Source organism: Protomyctophum bolini (assembly GCF_963924005.1).
Source record: "Protomyctophum bolini genome assembly, chromosome: 5".
NCBI classification, from domain to species: Eukaryota; Metazoa; Chordata; class Actinopteri; order Myctophiformes; family Myctophidae; genus Protomyctophum; species Protomyctophum bolini.
The window spans coordinates 12,216,924-12,237,003 of record NC_137866.1 but is presented as its reverse complement, the minus strand read 5'-3'; the positions used below and the strand labels follow the sequence as shown (position 1 = coordinate 12,237,003).

At 42.7% G+C, this 20,080-nt stretch overlaps 1 protein-coding gene across 2 annotated transcripts; it reads right to left on the bottom strand.

Annotated features, from left to right (window-relative positions):
- Positions 1-481: 481 nt before the first annotated feature.
- On the bottom strand, positions 482-16,724 carry plekhn1 (pleckstrin homology domain containing, family N member 1). Of its 2 annotated transcripts, XM_080764577.1 has the most exons (17): positions 16,529-16,724; positions 14,535-14,625; positions 14,016-14,042; positions 13,582-13,743; positions 12,260-12,340; positions 11,502-11,592; positions 9,507-9,640; positions 8,533-8,682; positions 7,332-7,412; positions 7,047-7,122; positions 6,593-6,738; positions 5,980-6,126; positions 4,693-4,941; positions 3,914-4,087; positions 3,014-3,259; positions 2,345-2,405; positions 482-1,331 (listed from the first exon to the last, which is right to left on the bottom strand). In XM_080764577.1, the coding sequence occupies exons 1-17, from the start codon at positions 16,600-16,602 to the stop codon at positions 1,135-1,137; spliced, it is 2,187 nt and encodes a 728-aa protein (XP_080620703.1). In that variant the 5' UTR covers positions 16,603-16,724; the 3' UTR covers positions 482-1,134. The 2 variants fall into 2 exon arrangements, with proteins under 2 accessions (XP_080620703.1, XP_080620704.1); XM_080764578.1 differs by lacking the exon at positions 14,016-14,042.
- Between the last annotated feature and the right edge of the window lie 3,356 nt (positions 16,725-20,080).

Below are 20,080 nucleotides of genomic sequence, written 5' to 3'. Positions count from 1 at the left end.
ACATAAATTAGATATCTATGGTTATCAACGTCAAGCCACTATGTTTTATTTACTTACTTGATATGATACTTGAATGTCCCACATCAAGCACTTGGTAGAACCTAATAAATAGTCGCTTTTACTTCAAATTGCTAAATGCTTAGTAAAAGACACCACAAATTATTCTCACCTTGTCTTGAGTAACAAAATAAGTACATAAATGCATGTATCACCACCAGATGGCAGAGTAGTGCAAAGATCATTCCCTGGTAACACCAGATTTTAGTTTATTTCTAGATATAATAAATGGGCTGCTCATTTTCAATGTGCAAATTTCATATTTAATGTAATACAAATCTCATAATTACTCTATTTTCTTAATTAACAACACATTTGTCATGGGCTACTGTTGATATCTGTCAAACTCCAATGTTTTAAACATTCCTGAACTTATCATAGAAAGAAATGATACAAAATTAGATAATCGTTTGTATTTTTTTTTTTTAATTTTATTTCCAAATATAAATAAACACGTCAAAGAAAAAGCCACACAAAATCAACAATGCTTTTACAGTTGCTCTAGAATTAGCACTTCGCAGAGGGTTCATTCCAGCCACATCTATTCGCATTGTTATTTTTCTTCTTTTTTTCTTTTACAAAATAAAATTTACAAAAATGTACATGCTCTATGGAGCCTTGGTGGAATGCTTTATATAACTTCAATTAACATATTAACATAAGGACGGGATGTGTGACATTGTTTATAAATAATACAAAAACATAACATTTCAAGCACTAGCACTGCATATTATGCAGTGCAATTACACAGCGCTATATTACAAAAATACCATTTTCCAGCACTCGGGTACATTATGTACACTTTACAGTTAGTTATCTGTCTTTCATGCTACATATAAAACAGTAGTGGTGAATGGCCATCTATTATCACTTATTCATAATGCAGGTCAGTTGCACTTTGTTTTTCCTCTTGGCCACACATTGTGCATTCTTCTGCTTGACAACACAATATCTAACAAACTCAGTTGGATTCTCCTAGGTTGTGTATGTGGAACATACAGTATGTTGTTATGCCTCTGATAGGGATCTGGCTGTTTGCACACGTCCAGACAAAGTGCCGGTGTCTATTGTTTGGTTTTATGACCATCTCTGCTGCGTTGCCACGGCACCGAGGCCTCTGGCCCCGAAGTCTAATCCTGTCCGGTGTGGCGAAATTCCAGACATGGGCTGAATCATCCCGGTATTACAGTCATACTCCCAAATGTTGTCATAGTCCATTTCCTGGTCATCTGGCTCTGTGTGTTCAAGGTATGAGTGGTGATCTGTGTAGGAATCTGTGTAGGAAGAAGATTCAGACGCGTTCAGTTTCAAAGTCACTTAAAGTGTGATCAGCCTTGTCATAACATACTGTATAATCTCATGGTTAAAACCGGTAGTGTGACATGCCAACATAACGCTACAGTTCTTCAACATTCTTCTTCTGCTAGAGGCACAGAAACAATGCAAGCTGCCAGTTAAAACTGTGGGATGGGTAAAATCCGCAGCCCTCATAAAATAAACGAATACAATCTGGCTGCGTTTTAATTCAAGATAAAGATAGATATGAGAGTGAGAGTGGTCCAGTTGTGTGCTGTCAATCACGGCGTAGTATGTAATCCTGTCTGGAGCAGTGTTCCCTTACACTGGGCTTCCCCCCCTACAACATGGGAGGGACACCTGCACACATGGCATTTCAAGCGGTCCCAAAGATCCATTTCATTGGCACATCCGCACATTTAATTTCCTGCACTTTTAATTCTGCACCCTTGAAGCCTCATGTATACTTGGTCATACACTGGCGGTGTGCTGCACCGAGAATTGCCAATCTACAAGCTCACAACGCGTTGCCATTTTGCCCAGCTTGTAACCTCTATTTTCGGCATGGCACACCATTGTATGCCAGAGTATACAGTAGATCAGGCATAAGCCTTTTGTCTGCCTGCTGACAGATCCAAGAGTGTTGCCTGTACTTCATTTAACGTTATGCGGAGTGGGAGCAATTGTCTGTGGCCTTGATAGTATTTAGGTAGGTGTTGACTTTCATACCATGCACTTCAGAGGATACAGGATACCACAGTATTAAAGCCCTGGTTGAAAATAGTGAGCATTGTTTCTCATTTGACATACAAATTTGATTAGGGCCCATCCAGGAAACTAAAACTCTGACATCAAATATAACTGTTCTCACTCTCACTCACACACACTCACACACACACACACACACACACACACACACACACACACACACACACACACACACACACACACACAGTTAAAGTTTATTTTCACACATGCCAGCAATTCTTACCTGGTGAGTAACCATATGAGTTCTGAGATGTGTTCATCACATTGCACGATGGAATGAGCCTCTGTAAAAAGATGAGAGAGCACAACGTTACTTCCCATGGTCTAATATAACAAACACGCCTAACTTCACACAAATATCCGTTTCATCTTATGCACCTGTTCAAATATCACCAGTAGCGCAAGTATATGCTCAAGCATAAAGTACAGCACACCACAGTTGTGGTTATATAATTCCACATTCCAGAAACAAGAGTGTCCTGGGAAATTGACGCTGCATTATTTTAAACCCTTTTGGGTGATTCATGTGCACAACGTATGAGTGTAAGGGTGTTCTGCTTAACCGTACTGCAGGACCTTACATACACTGTACAATCTTGAGTGTGAATAGGGTCTATTTTTCCACTCTCTTGCTGCGTTCACAATAGCGGAGAGTGGAAATGGTCAAACAAAAACATGACTGATGATGCTTCACTGTGTCATTGGATTGCTGGAAGTTTTTTATCTAGCACATCATTAGTTGATTGCCCGCCATGCCCCCCCAAGTGTGGGGCATCAGTTTGTAGCTTCGGGTCACTGGCTTCCATTGCAAATGATGGCATCATTGTTAAATGAATCACCTTTCCCCCCTTTTTTGCAGAGGCAGTGATACCCCGGTCGGTGCATTTCTCACCTGTTCTTGCAATGGATTGGGCAGCATCTTCAGTCTGGACACGGCCTCTGCTCTCTGCTCGGCTTGGCTTTGATGGGTCTCCATCTCCAGGCCAAGAGCCTGACCCTGTGAGTTGGTCAACACCAGGCTCCTCCTGCAGCGCCTGCCCATGGGAGGGCTGTGGAGCTTGAATGAGGCGGGCAGCAGCTGGGAGCTCGGCTGCTGGTGTTGGAGATGATGCTGCAGATGTGACCCATGCCAGTTGTTCTGATGGGACACAGAGGACCATTGAAGGTAATTAAAGTATTGCATTTTTACTTTTTCCATCAGTCAAATAGAGGGTATGCGCATGTTTAAGTGAATGGCACATCGAGTGGCAAATAGAGTGGCAAAGCAACATGCAAAGTGAGTTTAACATCATTTAACGTTGTTTAATTCAATCAGATAAGACTTTTCTGTTTGGATGTATGGGCTGTCGAGGCCAGGAAGTAGTTTTTTGCCACTCAGTAGGCGTTCCTGCATAACTTCCTGGTTTGATGATGATGATGTCACACGCATACCCTCTATAATGGATGTTAATACAATTTAGACTGTAATCTAAGGCTAATCTGTAGACCTATGCGTGTGTGTGTGTGTGTGTTCGTGTAGCTTTGATTATTACTTCTGAAAGCGACATGATTCAGAGGAGCCATTCTCACACTTCTCTTGGCACTTAATTTGATTGTAATCAATTAATCACTGGTGGCTCAGCCTCACCATGTTGACTACTTGAGATGCTACTTTTCTCGACGACGTCTTTCTCTGTGTGAGTGTGTGTGTGTGTGTGTGTGTGTGTACTGTATGGGTGTGTATTAGCTGACACCAGACAGGCTGTGTGGATGTAAACCGAGCCAATGGATCCAGTATCGGTGACCCACTTACCATTGGCCTGACTGGGCTCTCGCTCTCCTCCTCCAGGGCATAGATGTCGGGGGTGCAGGGCTCGTCGTACAGGGGCGACAGGGGCTGGTGGCGAGGGGCGCACATGTCCGAGTGGCGCTGAGGTGCATTCAGTGGGTAGTGCAGGGATGTCTGGGGGTAGCTCCAGCTGTTAGACTGTTCACAGAGGATTTGAACAGATCCAGGGGTTAGTGGCAACCTCCCAATTATCAGCAGTGAAAGACAACTGACCATTTTCCCTTTCCTTCTCTCTCTCTCTCTCTCACGCTCCAAAGGCTAGCAGAAGCTAATCATGTAAGCCACACTTAGCAATGGGATTTAGGGTCCGGTTACCAAGCGGAGGGATTGGAAGTGCCTCAGACATGATCTTGACAACTGCGTTGTCCACTATGTGTGGTGTGCATTGCATTTTCTTTTTTCTGCTACTACTATATTGTTATCCTTGTACATATACTACTAGTAAAAGCCTTGTGTAGGTTCGCATGGGCCCAAGTGTTAAACAAAATCACTTTATGGCACTACTTTGGAATCACACTTTGCCTATTTGAAATGGGATCCGTGAGACTTAATTATGCAGCACAACGGCTACTGTAGCCATATTTATTTCCCCTCAATGCAACACGGCCTACACTCAGCCTCGTGCTTTGTGTATCAGTCTATTTCAGCCGGTGCACACATGACACTTTAAGTTTAAAGTAAGACAACAGTCTCCAGGGGAATATAAAGTTATGTGAACTTGGAAGACGTGGGCTCAAGTATACCTTCACAAGGGGGGCTTTCTCCAGACACTGGGGGCTGGCGCGATGCAGAGCCGAGTAGGGCATGCTGTAGAGCTGAGACGTGGCTGGACTCTCTGGTCTGGACTGGAGGTAGGAGGAGTTACGCTGGGGAGAGGAGTAGCGAAGCGACAAAGGTCGAAGGTCGCGCTCGGGCCTGGTGTGGGATGACACGCTGTTGCTCCTGCTGCCCAGACGGGCGGTCTCGGCAGATGAGGGACGACTGGAAGTGTACTTTAGTAACAAGAAACACACACAAAAGCCAAAGGTTAGAGTTTGAGTTGTGGTATCACAACAACCAGGGTGGCATCGGTGTGTTTAAGCATTGCACGCTGTACAAACAAACATATTGTCACTGTCAGGTGGAAACCTCGTAACTCAATTTTTTTCCCTCTCCCACAAAATCAATGCTATTGGTCAGACATTATATCTGCCTGTGGGTTTTTACAAATATTCAACCAATGAAAAGTATTAGAGCTTTTGTCACTAAATTGCATAATTCCAAATTTGGAACACAGGCTATCGTTTTCTTCATTCCCGGACCCTGGGCCTGAACACCAAAAACACGGTTTTGGACATACAACAGCGACAATTCATCATCTGTCTTCATGACTTAGTTTTATAGGCTTGTGTGAAAAGCAACCAAAGTCAAGCTGAAGTTATCTGTGAGCAGTGCAAGGGCAGAAATTCTCTATCAGTTTAATTGGGAGTGGGGATATTCAGGTCAGCAGCCCACATACACAACATATCTTTATCTTCTAGGCACAGAGCCGTTTCCACCACTTAAGGTAATTGGCAAGAAAGTTGGCTAGTATCATCCCTCTCACAAGAAGTTGTGCCAAAGTCAAGGCAATTTAAATAGACTTTTAGGTTTCATAGCTAACCCCCCTTTTTTACTTCAGAATCAACATGTCTCCTTTCCCAAGATCAAAGCCATCTTCATGGGTCAAAGAAGAATTACCGTCTTTGTTTTGATTTAGGTTTTTTTATTGGAGGACCTGCAGATCAGCCATGCTGCCTTTGAAGTGGTAACGGGAGCACCGTGGTCTTTAGACCTCGGTTAATAATTAACTTGCTGCTCAGCTCCACCAAAACAAACACGCTGTGTTTTAGGCGATGCAGACGACCAAATCCTAACCAAACTGTGGCAACTGTGCCACGGACAATGGTCAGTGCGTAGTCACTTCCGGTGATTAAGACAAATGCATGGTTTTTACATGACAATGTTTTCACCAGTCCTTTGCAATAGAAGACAGTAAAGTGTGCACTTACACACAGGGGTTCAGTGTATCCTGGGGAGAGAGGGTTGTCCTCCTGTCTGGCGAATTGAAGGTTGTGAGAGCCACGTCCGCTCTGGCTCAACCTTAGGGAGTCACTTAGTCCCTGGCTGTTGCCACTCCATCTGTCAAATTGTGGAGGCTATAGAGTGGATAGGACACAATAATTAACACCTTTTACATACACATGCCCTTATACCTAATACGTTAACACCCAACGTCACGGTCATAAACAAATGCCCCAAGATAGAAACATAAGATGGACTGTGCCCCATGACTTCTTTATGAGCTATAAGTAAGTAAACATTTTAAACGAGCGTGCTACTTGTACTGCATTGCAATGCTTAATGTTATGCACAGTCTCTTTGGGTGTTCGCCCTTATAGAATTCTTAATTGTACCAAAATGTTGACAGCCATTCTCTATGTGTTATTAATTTATACTAAAGAGGTAGGGCTGCACTTTTTATCGGCCTGATCTCTTTTCCCCTATCGACCGTACCAGCAGGTACATGTATGTGTGCAAGATGGCTTTTATTGGATCTTTATGGCTGATCATCAGTAGATGTGAATGGTTTTATTGTGTTTGGGGGAGGGGCAGGGCTCTCACCTCTTTCCTGGTCGGGGTGTAGATGATGTCATAGACAGGGGGCGGGGGGCTGAGAACGGGCACATCAGCAGCTTTGAAATGCTGGATCCAGTCACAGAACTCAGTCTTATCCAGACAGGTCACCACTATGGGGTTGATTAGCTTCCCTGGGTAGAAAGAGAGAGAGAGGAATGGATTGGGTCGTGAGAGGGGGAGACAAAGCCGGTCATTTGGTTCAGTCGCTCAGTGGAATGTGCTACGGGGAGAATGTCATTCAACGGGGATAAAACTAGCCCATTCATTCATTGTCACTGTGTGACGCTAGTCGATTCATGGAAAAGGATAATTAGGCAATGACATGCGTAACAGTGAACATCCATTAAAATCCACACGTAACTTGTACAGTCAGAAGGCTAATTCTCTGCCAAGGGCATAGATCTTTCATTGCACAGTATTTACACTACGGTCAATTTACCTTCAATCATAAAGGTGTTGGGCTTGACATCTTGGCAGGGTGTGGTCACAGTTATCATGTTGAGCGGAAGTTTCCCCTGTAATAACACACACGTCTTAAACACAACTCTCTGGTGCAGACATGAATTACAGGTACAGTAGGCAGCTTCAACTGTGACTTTAGTTTAGTTTGAAAAAAGGGCGCATGTCTGTGTATGGATTATAAGAAGTTGTGGCGAAAGTCTGGTCAAAGAAGTTGGTTATCCAAATGCTGAATACATGTGCTGTGCACCGAGATCAGTGGTACCTTGTAAAAGAGCCCATGGTTCTCCTCTGATAGGATGATCAGCGAGGAAGGATACATCACCAACAGCCTGTCACTCTGCTCCTGTTGACATAAACAAACATCCCTGCAAGTTAACTTCATGCACTTGTTTACAGAGCATTAGATGCGTATGTGCAAATATTAATTAATATTAAGTCCCCCGTGTGCAGAAGCACATTTTAGGATCCTGTTCCACAAAGTCAACATACAAATGAAATTAAAAAAATAATTTGGGTTATATTCACATGAACACAGTTTGATTTGTTGTTGGAAATTATGTCATTTGGAACTTTCCTACCCCATCATAAACAATATGTTGACAAACACTATATTGATGTAAACAAACCCATTAGTGGCCAAAAATACAGCAAGTACAGTTTTAAACTAATTTAGCCGTGGTCTAATGTTTAGTTTAGTCCATCTATCAAGATTGTTAATCAACTACTAGAGGATAAAAACATGTCTTCACTGCCATTTTATTTTTTGATGGTTGCTACCCATTCGTTTAAATTGGTATCACTGGCTGGGTCTTTATTTAAATCCCATTTTGCTCTCGAGTAGTGGGGTATTTAAAGGCATGACGGGCTAGGACTAGGAGTGTGTGTTTCTTCTTCCTTAGCCGTGGGCGAGTCCTCTGACAGACAGCTGACATTCCAGCTGTGAGGTGAGTCGAGTCGCTGCGTGAGTCGAGCGAATGCCTCTCACACACCCATGCCCTAAATCTCACACACTTCAATGGGGCTGCCGCTACTTTCCCACAGAGAATGAATTGGAGCTGCCCTGACAGGCTGTGTCACGATCACGCTTTTTTATTGGACCGTGCTTAAAGGCGAGTCAGCGCTATTTGCTCTTCTGTATGATTTGAGAAGAATTGAGGTAAACGTATCTTGAACTGTGTGCATTCTGAAGGAGGAAGTGTTCTCCCGGTGTTACTCCAGCCATTCCTTACTGTACATCAAATCAGCTGTACTGTACCGCATGTTGCGAAACTTTAAGAATGATGTATTGTGTATTAGTCACTTGTGCACAGACAGAAATTCCCACAATTTGTAAACAAGGTGTCATGCTAACTCCTACAGTAGGTGTTCACTCACTGTACATTTCCCTAAACAATCAAGACGTGATGTATTTTAGTAGCTAATGGCACGTCACACACGTACACACAGTGTTATCCATTATATACCTGGCAGGGCAGGTGTTGCAGGCGGACTTTCGTGACGTAGGAGATGGCCCCCAGGCTGTCTCGCTGCGAACCCTCCCATTCATAGATGGGCTCTCTGTTGATGGAGTTCCTCAGCTCCTCTCTGACCTCGCGAGTCCCCTCCTGGTTTAGCTGAACACAATGGGAAACCTTTCAATGAGCCACATTAGAAATAACCATACCATTTACACTAGCAAATACAGTGAATCGTGACAAGGAATGCCGCAAGAAGTAAATTCATATATAAATGTGTCCCTCTGCACTTTATTACAATTATCTGGGGCACATGATTTTCTACCAGCTTGTAGATCTGCTATTTTTGCTATGACAGTATATGCAATGTGGCCTTCTGGAATGAGTGTGGAACTATAGTGGCCCTCTCCATATTCAAAGTTGCCCACCCCTGGTCCAGAGAATACTAATCACTACACCTGCATGCCTGTCTGTAGCTTTAAACATGTTGATCTGGTTATCACTGTTGGGCTACTAAATCAACACGCTCATAAAACTGACAGAAAGGCAGAAAATATGTCATCAGTTCAATTATCTTGCTCTTTGGTGATCCGTCTCATGTATATTTCACCTAGTTTGTAATGGATGTCGTCATCCATTTCCTGCACACCTGTGGGTGTGAGGCTTGGTCCGGTGCAGTCAAAGAGTAATCTGCTCGTATCTGCTCCAAAAGGGAGAGACACCAGTGCCCTACTTGACTCACCACCGGTCCATATATATACACGTTCTGTTGAAGTTTAACTACCTTTGGCTTAGGCCACGGCCCTTCCCATGCTAATATACCAGTTGGATTAAGAGTGACACATTTGCAAACTTGTTTGGAAGCGTTAGTCGTTACATGTGTAAACTTGAGTGTTCTTGTGAAGCACTGCGATAACCGTGTATATATACTGTGTTATATGTCACACCAGTCAGTGGTCATAGAGTGCATGCATTCTAAATACCTTGACTCTGGTGTAGTTTTCAGGTGCGATGGCAATTCCGCCGTTGGCCTCAATGTTGTCTTTGAGAAGCCCAAACCATAGATCCATCTCTTCTTGGTGGGCGCAGAACACAATGATGGGGTTAAGGCTGACACCTGCAGGGGTCAAAGGCCACAGGGTTAAAATGGAAAGGGGTCACGAGGGCTTTGTTGTGATGCACTGCGGTGAGTCATTCTTGAAGTTCCGATGGTTTATGGTTATGTCATGATATGTTTTGTTAAGCAATGCTTCCGCCAGAATTGTTTGATGCCATGTTGAACAGACTATACTGTATTTCCATCATTATAACTTATTTTCCCAGACCGCCAGCGATGGTCTGTCGCTGTGGACTTTAAAAAATTAAAGCAGACAGTTCCTCCCACAAACTGCTTACCCAGGAGGAATGCACAGGACCTGGGGTGAATCAGTTCCATCCACACATACCAGAGATAAACAGCAGAGATAGTGGCTTTCATTCTGGCCCCATGGCTTTGTCCTTGCCAGGAACCATAGTCTGCTGACTGCTCCTCTAATAAGCAGCCACGCTAGTCTCATTTGTTTGACTCTATTCATTCCATCCCTTAATGTTTGACCTTGATGAAGGCACTCCCTTGAAAATGGCATTTTCTCCCACAGTTCATGCAAGGACGGTGATATGAAGATTCACAAGATTGGAATGATAGTCTCAGAGGGGAAATATTTTGGTCCCCTGTCTACTTGTTTTAGTGAGTTTACATAGAACATTAACGGAGGCTATTTTTCAAATAGAAGCTCTCACGGAGTGTGGGAAGCAAATGCTTCGTCATTGTACGTCATTACATGCTGCGTATTTACTGTAAAACTGATTCATTTTCATTTTCTGTCCTGCATGACGGACATACAAGCGTCTTTGAGGAGATATCTCTGCAGCAGATCTCATACTTGAGTAACCTGACTCAGAATTTCATCATGCTACTGCTACATGTGTTTTGTTCCAGTACTCCCACCCTTTATGTAAATAAAGGCACTCACTGAACTAGGAAATGCGTTCACTTCCAGTAACTAATGCCAGGTCAGTTGTACTTGAGTAACACCAAAGAGAGTCAACATTTGGACAGCAGGGCAGCAGGGACCTCTTAGATTTCAATAACACAATAACGATAAAGACACAAATAAAGAAACCTAATGCTCAGCCTGACTGGAACTGACTACATGTTTGTTTTTTTATTTAGCAAATGTTTCACAGAATTGACTGAATATAATGTTCCCCAGCCAGAGTAGTGTCCCTCAAATGACTCCAGTGACCAGTCTCGGCTATTTTAATGCAAACGCAAACGGCTCTAATTTAAAAGAAGTCAAGTTGATAATTAGAAATGTCTTCGCCCAGTCAGAGATCAAACGCCAAGTAGCATTACTACCGGACATGAAGCTGAGTGACTTTTGGAATGTGCCATACGTTATAAGTAGTGACAAGGCTGCACTAGACAGCTGGGCTGGTTTAGGCACACCTGTCATCTAACAAGGGGGGCCTTCAAGGCCGGCTTGGCCTTCTGACCGCGGGTGGCGAGGGCACAGATCTAGTTAGTTCTGGAGCTGAGTGGAGGGGAAGAAGGGTCGCGGCACCTTTCATTCGCTGGAATGTGGCAACATAGGAAATGCCATGGTTTGGATATAGCATGTAATCGCTTCCCTGGGATTTCACCAAGGTTTTTGTAAAGTCTATGAATAATGACAATGACAAACATAGCCAGACCACTAATGTCATTGAAAGTAGCAAGGAAGTGTGAAAGTTTCATGGTGACAAATGACATAGTGGAGGGTGAGACCTCCACTTTAATCATGTTACGTTTTGAAGTCGATGAATTGTAAACATGCTTCTGGAAGAGCCGGTTCCTCTTCCAAATGATTGATATGACTAGAAACAACACCTCTAATAACCGTTAATAAAGCTGCAGCAAGTCAGGGCAGAATGCCAGCTAAACGAAACTCCAAACTTACCATTGATCTGGAAGGCAAATTCCTGGGGCTGGCTGTGGTTGCAGTTCTGCTGCAGGTTGCAGATGTTAAGCTCTTTCAATGGAAGTGTTCCCTGCAAATAAAGCACACAAAAACAAATTAATCCTCAACATTTCATAAACTTGCATGCTTGTGTGGAAAGTTAACTTTCTCGCTCATCTACTACAACTACAAGTCACTGCAACAATAAGCGAGCGATAGCTGACTAATTAGTAATTACATGATATGTGTGGCAGATATTAAATTGGTGTGAAGCCGAGGTCAGCTTACTAAGCCGATAACAGATTGATGGCTGTGGTGTTTTTGTCGTCATCTACGTACTGACTAACCCGGCAGACGAGTGTTCAGCCGTCTCCCTATGACATGGAGTCTAACACTTAGCAGACAGTTAAACAGTGATTAATGACTGCTCACACTTTAATGACTGCTCACACTTTACGAGACAGGTATTGATATTAAATCATACACTCCGTGTTTACCAACACACAGCCGGTTGGCAGGGGGACACGTGTTAAAGAGCATGTATTGAATGAATCTATGGGATTTTGGCATACGGGAACATGACATATTACAATGCATTAATGCAATAAGGACTTTGAGCTGTTTCTCTATTTCATCTCGTTTTATTCCTTGCTGTATAGCACATTGTAAACTCTACATTTAGCGCTATATAGTTAAAGCATTATTACTGTTATTGTTGTTGTTCTTACAGTAGCATTGCCTGGCTCTCAAAGACCGACCTGATATGTGAGTCCTGTTGTGTTGTTGGAGACAAAATGAAGGTGTGTCTGGAAAAGGTCCAGGTAGCAGTCATGCACATCCTGCAGAGATGGAGAGAGGGGAGTGTAAGAGATAATGCAACACGTGGGACAATGTAGATAAAGGGCCAATCCTACCCATGCTAGAAGATAAGCATATACTACAAGAAAACTATGAACTTGAACTGCATATGGATGATTACAAGTTTTCTTTGAAGGGGATGTAAGTTATATGTTTTAGTTAAAAGGTTAAAGCTCGGCCTGGGCCGTGGCTCGGCGGTCCAGGCACCTTGGCTGGCGGTCCAGTCTGGCAGTGTGCCGCAGGTTCGACTCCCGATACCGACGGCCTTTACTGCATGTCATCCCCCCCATCTCTCTCCCCATTTCCTGTCAGCCTACTGTCTGTCCCTCCATAAAAAAATTAAAATAAAGGCGAAAGCCACAAAAAAAAAGAAAGACAGATAAAACTCTATAGCGATGATTACTATCAGAATATAGAGGTTTTAATAATTATTTCAATTAAGAAATATCACTTGCACGCCCCTTTAAGCTTGACATGTCAGCTTTGACACGCTGAGTCATGGATCTCTGCTAGAGGGATCGCCTGCCCTATATACAAGGAATTCAGAGATTGCAGGGACCATGAAGGATGATTTATGATTCCTTCCTTCCCTTTGATAGCCAAACTCTTCTCTGCGTTCACGTATGACGTCTTTTACCAAAGAAAAACTTGGGAAATTTCAAGCATCATTTCCTTTGAGGAAGCGAATGCTGTACCGCAAGTATGACCTCATTGAACACCACGCAACACCACCTTAATTAATCCCCTTTTTCCCAGCGTTATTTTGACAGAACGACTGTGTCACAACTCTTGACAAATAGCAAGTCCCACGAAAACAATTGTGTCCAGTTCCTGGGATCAGAGAGACTCCAACTACCCCGAGGATATCTCTCGAGATGTTTCACAATGCTTTGCATGCCCAAACAGACCTGCGGTGTGCTCTGTGGGGCCTGGATATGATTCATCAAAACCATCACGTCAATGCCAGCTGAGGTTTTGATGTGTTCGATGGCTGCAGAGCAATATCCTGTTCTTCCCCACCTGTTTGGCTTGTTTTAACCCTCATAGGGCTTGCTGCTGACATGACTAACGTTAGGTTTCATTGTAGGCTTGGTCATTGTTCACGACCTCATTAACCGCAGTAATTGGGATGACATATATACTGTTTGTTGTTTTAGGTGTGTGTGTGTGTGTGTGTGTGTGTGTGTGAGAGAGAGAGAGTGTGAGTGTACTTCCTGCTCACCTGGCAGTGGAGGAAACGGAAGCGAACTTTGGAGCTGTGAACCATCCTGCCATAGTTTTTAACATTGATGCTGCTCTTCTTCCAGCCACTGGCCGGATCGTAGGGGAATGGAGGATTCCATTTTGTGTTCTCTATTGTCTGCAGATCCTTTGGGTTCATTTCCTGCAAACAATCACATTACACATAAATACAGATTGGACAAATACCAGACAAACCAATTAGATATGGTGTCAAAGTAATAGGCCAGAGAAAGGATTAACCATTATTTCACACAGCTTGGCATACAACCAGTGGTAGCTGCCTGTCATAAAAGTGTCCCTTCATGCAGTTATCCTGCGACTAGTATCCTAAATTAGTGCAGCAAACTCTTTCTTGCATGTTATACCATGTAGCACCAAATTAGTTTATTAAAACACAACCATCCAGCTAGTTACCAGGCTGTTTCTTGTAACTTCTGAATGCTGTAAAGAGAGCAAAAGAAGATCTTCTGATTTTTCGAAACATTTTTCCTTTTTAATAAATCGGGCCAACGTGCAGCAGTAGTTCGACAACCAACCAGTAAATAGTGGGCCCTATGGCTGGCTGTGGGTTAGACATTTGTGATATGCTTTATGATCAGGCCTGCCACAATTATTACAAAATGGCCTGATTGCAATTTTTTTGAGCCAATCGTAATTATCTGTAATAATCTGCTCAAACACCTATATGAAATTAAAGGAAATAAAATATCATATTTCGATCGTTATTTCGCAAAATGTTTCATACATTTTCAGAAATAGCATGAATTGCAGATGCCTGCCCTGTAGATCTTTTCTGGCCATAGTAGATTATTTTGATTATTGATACCAGTCATCATTCGCATGATAATCGCTAACTAAAATGTCATGGTCGTGTCAGCCCTACTACCAGTTTCACGTCATTGATTAATTTACCACCAGTAACTCCACTCTTACCTTAAAGGGGGTGACAGAGCTCAGAATATTAATGATGCTGTTGGACTTCTCCTGTCCTTCTTGTGGAAACTTCTTGCGAAACAGACGGCTGCTGCTCGGGGCAGAGAAACAGGGAGAGAGAGAGAATTCCATGTGTTACAACTCGTTTACCCATGTTTACCATAGATTTTGTGTTGTTGTGGATATTTAACTTCCCAACTGCAAATGTAAACAATGGACAAGTCAGAGGAAGCATGAAGAGCGTCCTTGTGTTCTCTTTGTCTGCTTTGTCAAATAGGGATGTGACCTAAACATAATGTCACGTCTGCATTGTTTTGCATTTTAAAACGTGACTTGTGGACCCCGCTTGCGCTGGTCAAGTTCCTCGCTTGACTTATTGCCGTTTTCCTGACAACATAATGGCTCCAGCTTGAATCATGGTTTGTGTCTCGTGTCGCATAAATTGACCAGTGGCCCCCCTTTGTCCTTGTGTCTTCAATACTAGCCATTTAAATGAGCAGAACAATCAGGTCTATGTCTATGTTTTAGATAAGGAGGCCAATGCCATGTATAGGGAAATCAGCATTCAATGTCCCCCTTGTCTAGTGTGACCCTCATCTGTTATCATTAGTGTCACATCTTTATAAGGAAGCTCTTCCGTTGCAATGATAAGGCCTGGGAGTCTGCTTTTACAGTTTCAACTGAGAGTTTATCTGCTTATCTGCTCATGTGCGAGTTGTCGTCCTTAGGATAACAAGGCAGGCTTTTGTTTATGCTGCTGGGAATCGGGGTCCATCTAATCATGACAATGACATGGATGAAGAGATAGTCTTATACATGTAATATTATTACACCCTGGCTATTGTTTCTTCTAGTTATGGATCATATCATCATAGGGAAAATATGATAATTATTTGTGCTGATGTAACCCACAGTTGCAAACGGAAAGAGGAATGTGGATAATAGACAGGTACTCTCTCCTCTGCACACCTAACATTCCCCAAGTCACTGCATTGGCATTCACACTCACTTCTTGGCTCTGTGGGGAATACCTGAGCCTGGCCTAATTTACTAAATACAAGAAGAGTGCAGGAGTCTGCGGGACATAGAGGAACCAGGAACACTGGGCTTATTGTTGAAATTGAACAGCCTATTCACCTGGGAAGGTGTAGCTATCACTGTTCAGGCTAAAAACTGACACTTCTGAAGCCCAACCGTTGGTTCCACTTTCGACCAGCTCTGTTTTTATTCAAACTCAAACGGTTCTTGCCCGAGGTAATGGAGACAGAACCAGATTCTGAATACAATGGCTCAAAAAGTAGCCTATAAAAATGTGGAGTGAGTGGTGCTGCAGTGCCTAATTAGAACCAGCTGTGGTGACCAATGTGCAGAGGTGGCCACGGGCAACATGCCCAGACACATGCCCTACAGATAACCAAAGACAAAACACAACTTCATCAATGAAGGTTGATCCATTAGGTTCTAAATGTGTACACTCCCAGAGTTAAATTAACCCTCTGTGTACTATGATGGCCCATACTAAGTTGGTGGGATATTATAACCATCAGGGTCAGGTCCTGATTTTGGAGGGAAACCAGATTCACTGACAGGTGGCAGATCAACTTCACAGAGAGACAGCATGGCAAATTGTAACTGGATCACTGACAGTCTGACACCGTTGGGCAGACAGGCGGCAAACGCGGGCACGGCCGGGCCGGCGGGGGACTATCCTCTATGGTATGGCTATGATCCTGACCACGGGGCCCCATAAAACTTCACAACCTCTGGTTAACCCCAGCATCTCAAACCCTGAGAAATGCCAAGAATTCCTTCCAGCTCAAACACACGTTCTAAAATAACACACCGCAGCCGAGGGCATGACATTGTCCTTCATCTTCAACACACATAATGACACACACACACACACACACACATAGTCACATACAGTAGAGGTGAGAGAGCGGGTATGATTATGAATGAAAGCCTGACTGGCTGGTTAGGCTGTTTGCTCTTACCTGTTCCTGCGTATGAAGCTCTTGCTGGAGGATCTGAAGTTGTGCTGGGGGACACATGACATGCTGCTCCCCATGTTGTTGGCTGTGTGGAGGGGCTGTGCGCTCCTGTTCCGGACAAGCTGACTGCTGTGTTCCCCCTGTGCGTGAAGCTGTGTGTGTGCGTAATCCAAGCAGTGGCGTTGTGCTCCTCACTCACTGAAGTCAGACAAGAACTGAGAGAGAAGTGGGCAGGGTGAGGAGTACTGATAGACCGGTGAGACTGAGAGTGTCAAAAGGGGGTGGAGTTTGATGGTATTGTGTGTGTGTGTGTGTGTGTGTGGGGTGGTGATTAACCCAGAGGAGTTCGCACCTACTGTGGGATTTTCCTGTTAAATCAATCCCAACAACAAAGACAGGGGGTCTGGGTGAAGTGTGCCGTTTGACACCTTCCAGGGGCCAAATGGAGGCGATTGTGGCTCCATCCAGTTAAAGACAGGTCGGTCACTATGAAATTGAGAATTGATGGTGTGTGTCAATCAGGAGGGAGGGGGGGCTTCTACTCACTGGCATGCCTGAACATGAAATGCAGGCATAGGAGTCTGTTTATTCCCACATAGCTTTACAGAAAAAATATAATATTGAAATTAGGGTTGTCCGAGTTATTGAACTAATTTAATGGCGATTAACTCACCGTTATGTTAATCTCTATTCATTATTTTAATCGCAATTTAATGACATATTTATTTATTTTAACCATTTGGACAGTGGTTCACAATGTGGGTCCCCAAATTATTTTGGGAGGTCCCCAGATGATTATTTTAATGTACAACATTGTTTTATCACTCAAACAAACCAACATACAGTATAAGTGTATATATACAGTCATACAGGGTAACAGTAAACAAACCAACATACAGTATAAGTGTATAGGGTATCTGTACATTTATAAAGTATACTTACAATCTGCTGCAGCCTGTTTAATACAGTATCATTATGGTTTCTTTTGGGTTTTTTAATTGATTTACAATAACAAATTAACATACTTTAGCTGTTTAGCATAAAGCCAACATGTATTTTTTAGGGGTATAAAATACTTGAAAAAAAGAATGATAGAAAGTGATGATACTGTTTTTCTCTTTCTTCTTCTTTCTGGCAATTTATTTGAAATGAAAGTACACCATGCATTACATGATTTATTGATTGAATACTTTATTAACGTATTGATGACTACAGGTAGTACGGTCAAAGGTTATGCAGAAAGCGGCCATTGCGCTCAATTCATCAGTATTACAGAAATACAATAACAAAGTCAGTAGAACCATAAGGTGTGATGATGTGATATTTACATTTAGCAGGCGCTCTTAATCCAGAGCGACTTACATTAAGCAAAAACATGCATATGCGGTACATAAAAAATAGATATTGTGAAATATAACGTGGTGTTGTAACAGTCAACATGGGTTTCAACAACCACCTTGAATCTGGCATAAGGCTTTCTGTCAGGGCTGGACAACCACCTCTTTTTGATCTACCATATGTGATCAGATTGGGCAATTGATTTCTTTCCTTCCCAGATATAGGCAGAATTGATCTTAGCTTCATAATTAAAGCATATTAAATGCTGTATTCATTCATTGTTAAGTTTTATAATTTCTGTAATTTATTGACTTATTCTATGCTTGTATTATTCTAATTAACAACCTATAATAAGGTATAAAAGCAATGGTGTAGTTGTAGTGGTTTTCACAGTCTAGCACTGGGTGATCACGAAAATGGCTAAGTGATCATGTGCCAAAAAAGTTGCCCAGGCCTTTAGCTTTATGGAATACTTGCATAAAGAGAGATTCGACTCGATTCGATTAGTGAAAATCGCAGTCTACAAGCACACCCGTGTTGGGAGCTTGTAGATCGGCTATTTTCACTAGCCTTATTATTAAAAGTGTTATTATTCTTTATAATTCATGGAATTTCTTCTAAGCAAGTGTTCTCTCTCTCTCACACGCACGCACGCACACACACACACACACACACACACACACACACACACACACACACACACACACACACACACACACACACACACACACACACACACACACACACACACACACGTACACACACACACACACACACACACACACACACACACACACACACACACACACACACACACACACAGTCACACACACACACACACACACACACACACACACACACACACACACACACACGTCTCACACACACACACACACACACACACACACACACACACAAGAAATGGGATTTTTAAAATTTGGTCCGTGACCCACAAATGGGTCCCAATGGGAACCAGTGTCCTAGAGACGATGCTTGTCATACCGTACACATGTCAGTGTAATGGGACGTTGGTCTAGTTTTAACAGGATGCTTGTGTATTCAAATGCTCTCATTTTACTAACATGGGAAGGCTGCTCAAACATGACATGTTTGCGTATGGATGTGTTCACTACTTTGTTAAAGTTGAGCACAGCGATAATGCTGAGCTAAACAGAATCATCCAATGAACTATAGGACTAAGGTCATTCAATTTCAGTTCACTTCATTGTCTTCTGTAAGGGAATTCACATACAGTGAGTGCTTAATGTATTTTTCCATTAAGTTTACATAAGGGTGACATAATGTCCTTAAATAGGCGGTGACTTATAGCGTGTATGTATCATCGAGACCTACCATCAGACGGGTGAGTGAAGTAACAATAATAGGCTAATCCTTTGGTCTTGGGTGATCTCGTAGTAATGATGATACACAATGTCTACCATAAACCGACTGACAGGTAATCCAGGACCACAACCTGCTCAACCAGATTGAGTGTAGACGGATCCACCCGAGGCAGCAACAGTCATCGGCACCATGTTTAAAACAACATTTGAGTTGTTCCTCCAACTGTTGAGATAGCGATCTGTCAACCACATCTAATAACACTAGCGTCAACCCCATCTAATAACACTATAGACACAGAGACAAGATTATGCCACTTAAATCGAGTAATTTAATCAATGAGGCATGGCGAGGTCATTGAATGTATAGGGAAAATGGAACACATGAGTAATGAGTAATTTGCATTCAGACATGTTAACATCTTATTTGAGTGAAAGTCTGCCACATTGGCATTGAATGGGTTTTGTTGTCCTAATCACCAGTAAGTAAGTGTGAAACATTGATTTTCCCTCCTAGTTGTAGCCGTGTATTAGATCAAAGATTAGGCCACCAAAAGGCATGGCATGGGATATCTATCCCTAACCTTTACAGTAGTATTTATAACGGTCCAATGGTATTAAAATGTACTTTCAATGAATGTACATTTTATGTCTAGGCTTTATTTGATCAAAACTAGAGATATTTTAAACTGGATAGTAGAAACACTGTGTCATAGTTTCACATTTGCAGTTGTAGAAATGTCATCATTTCAGAGTAATCTAATATAATTTTAAACAGATACCGTAGGTTTATCAGTAATCAATAACGTATTTCCATGACGCTTCATGCCCATGTCTGGACATGGGGCATCTTGGAAAAATGGATGGTGTGACTGGT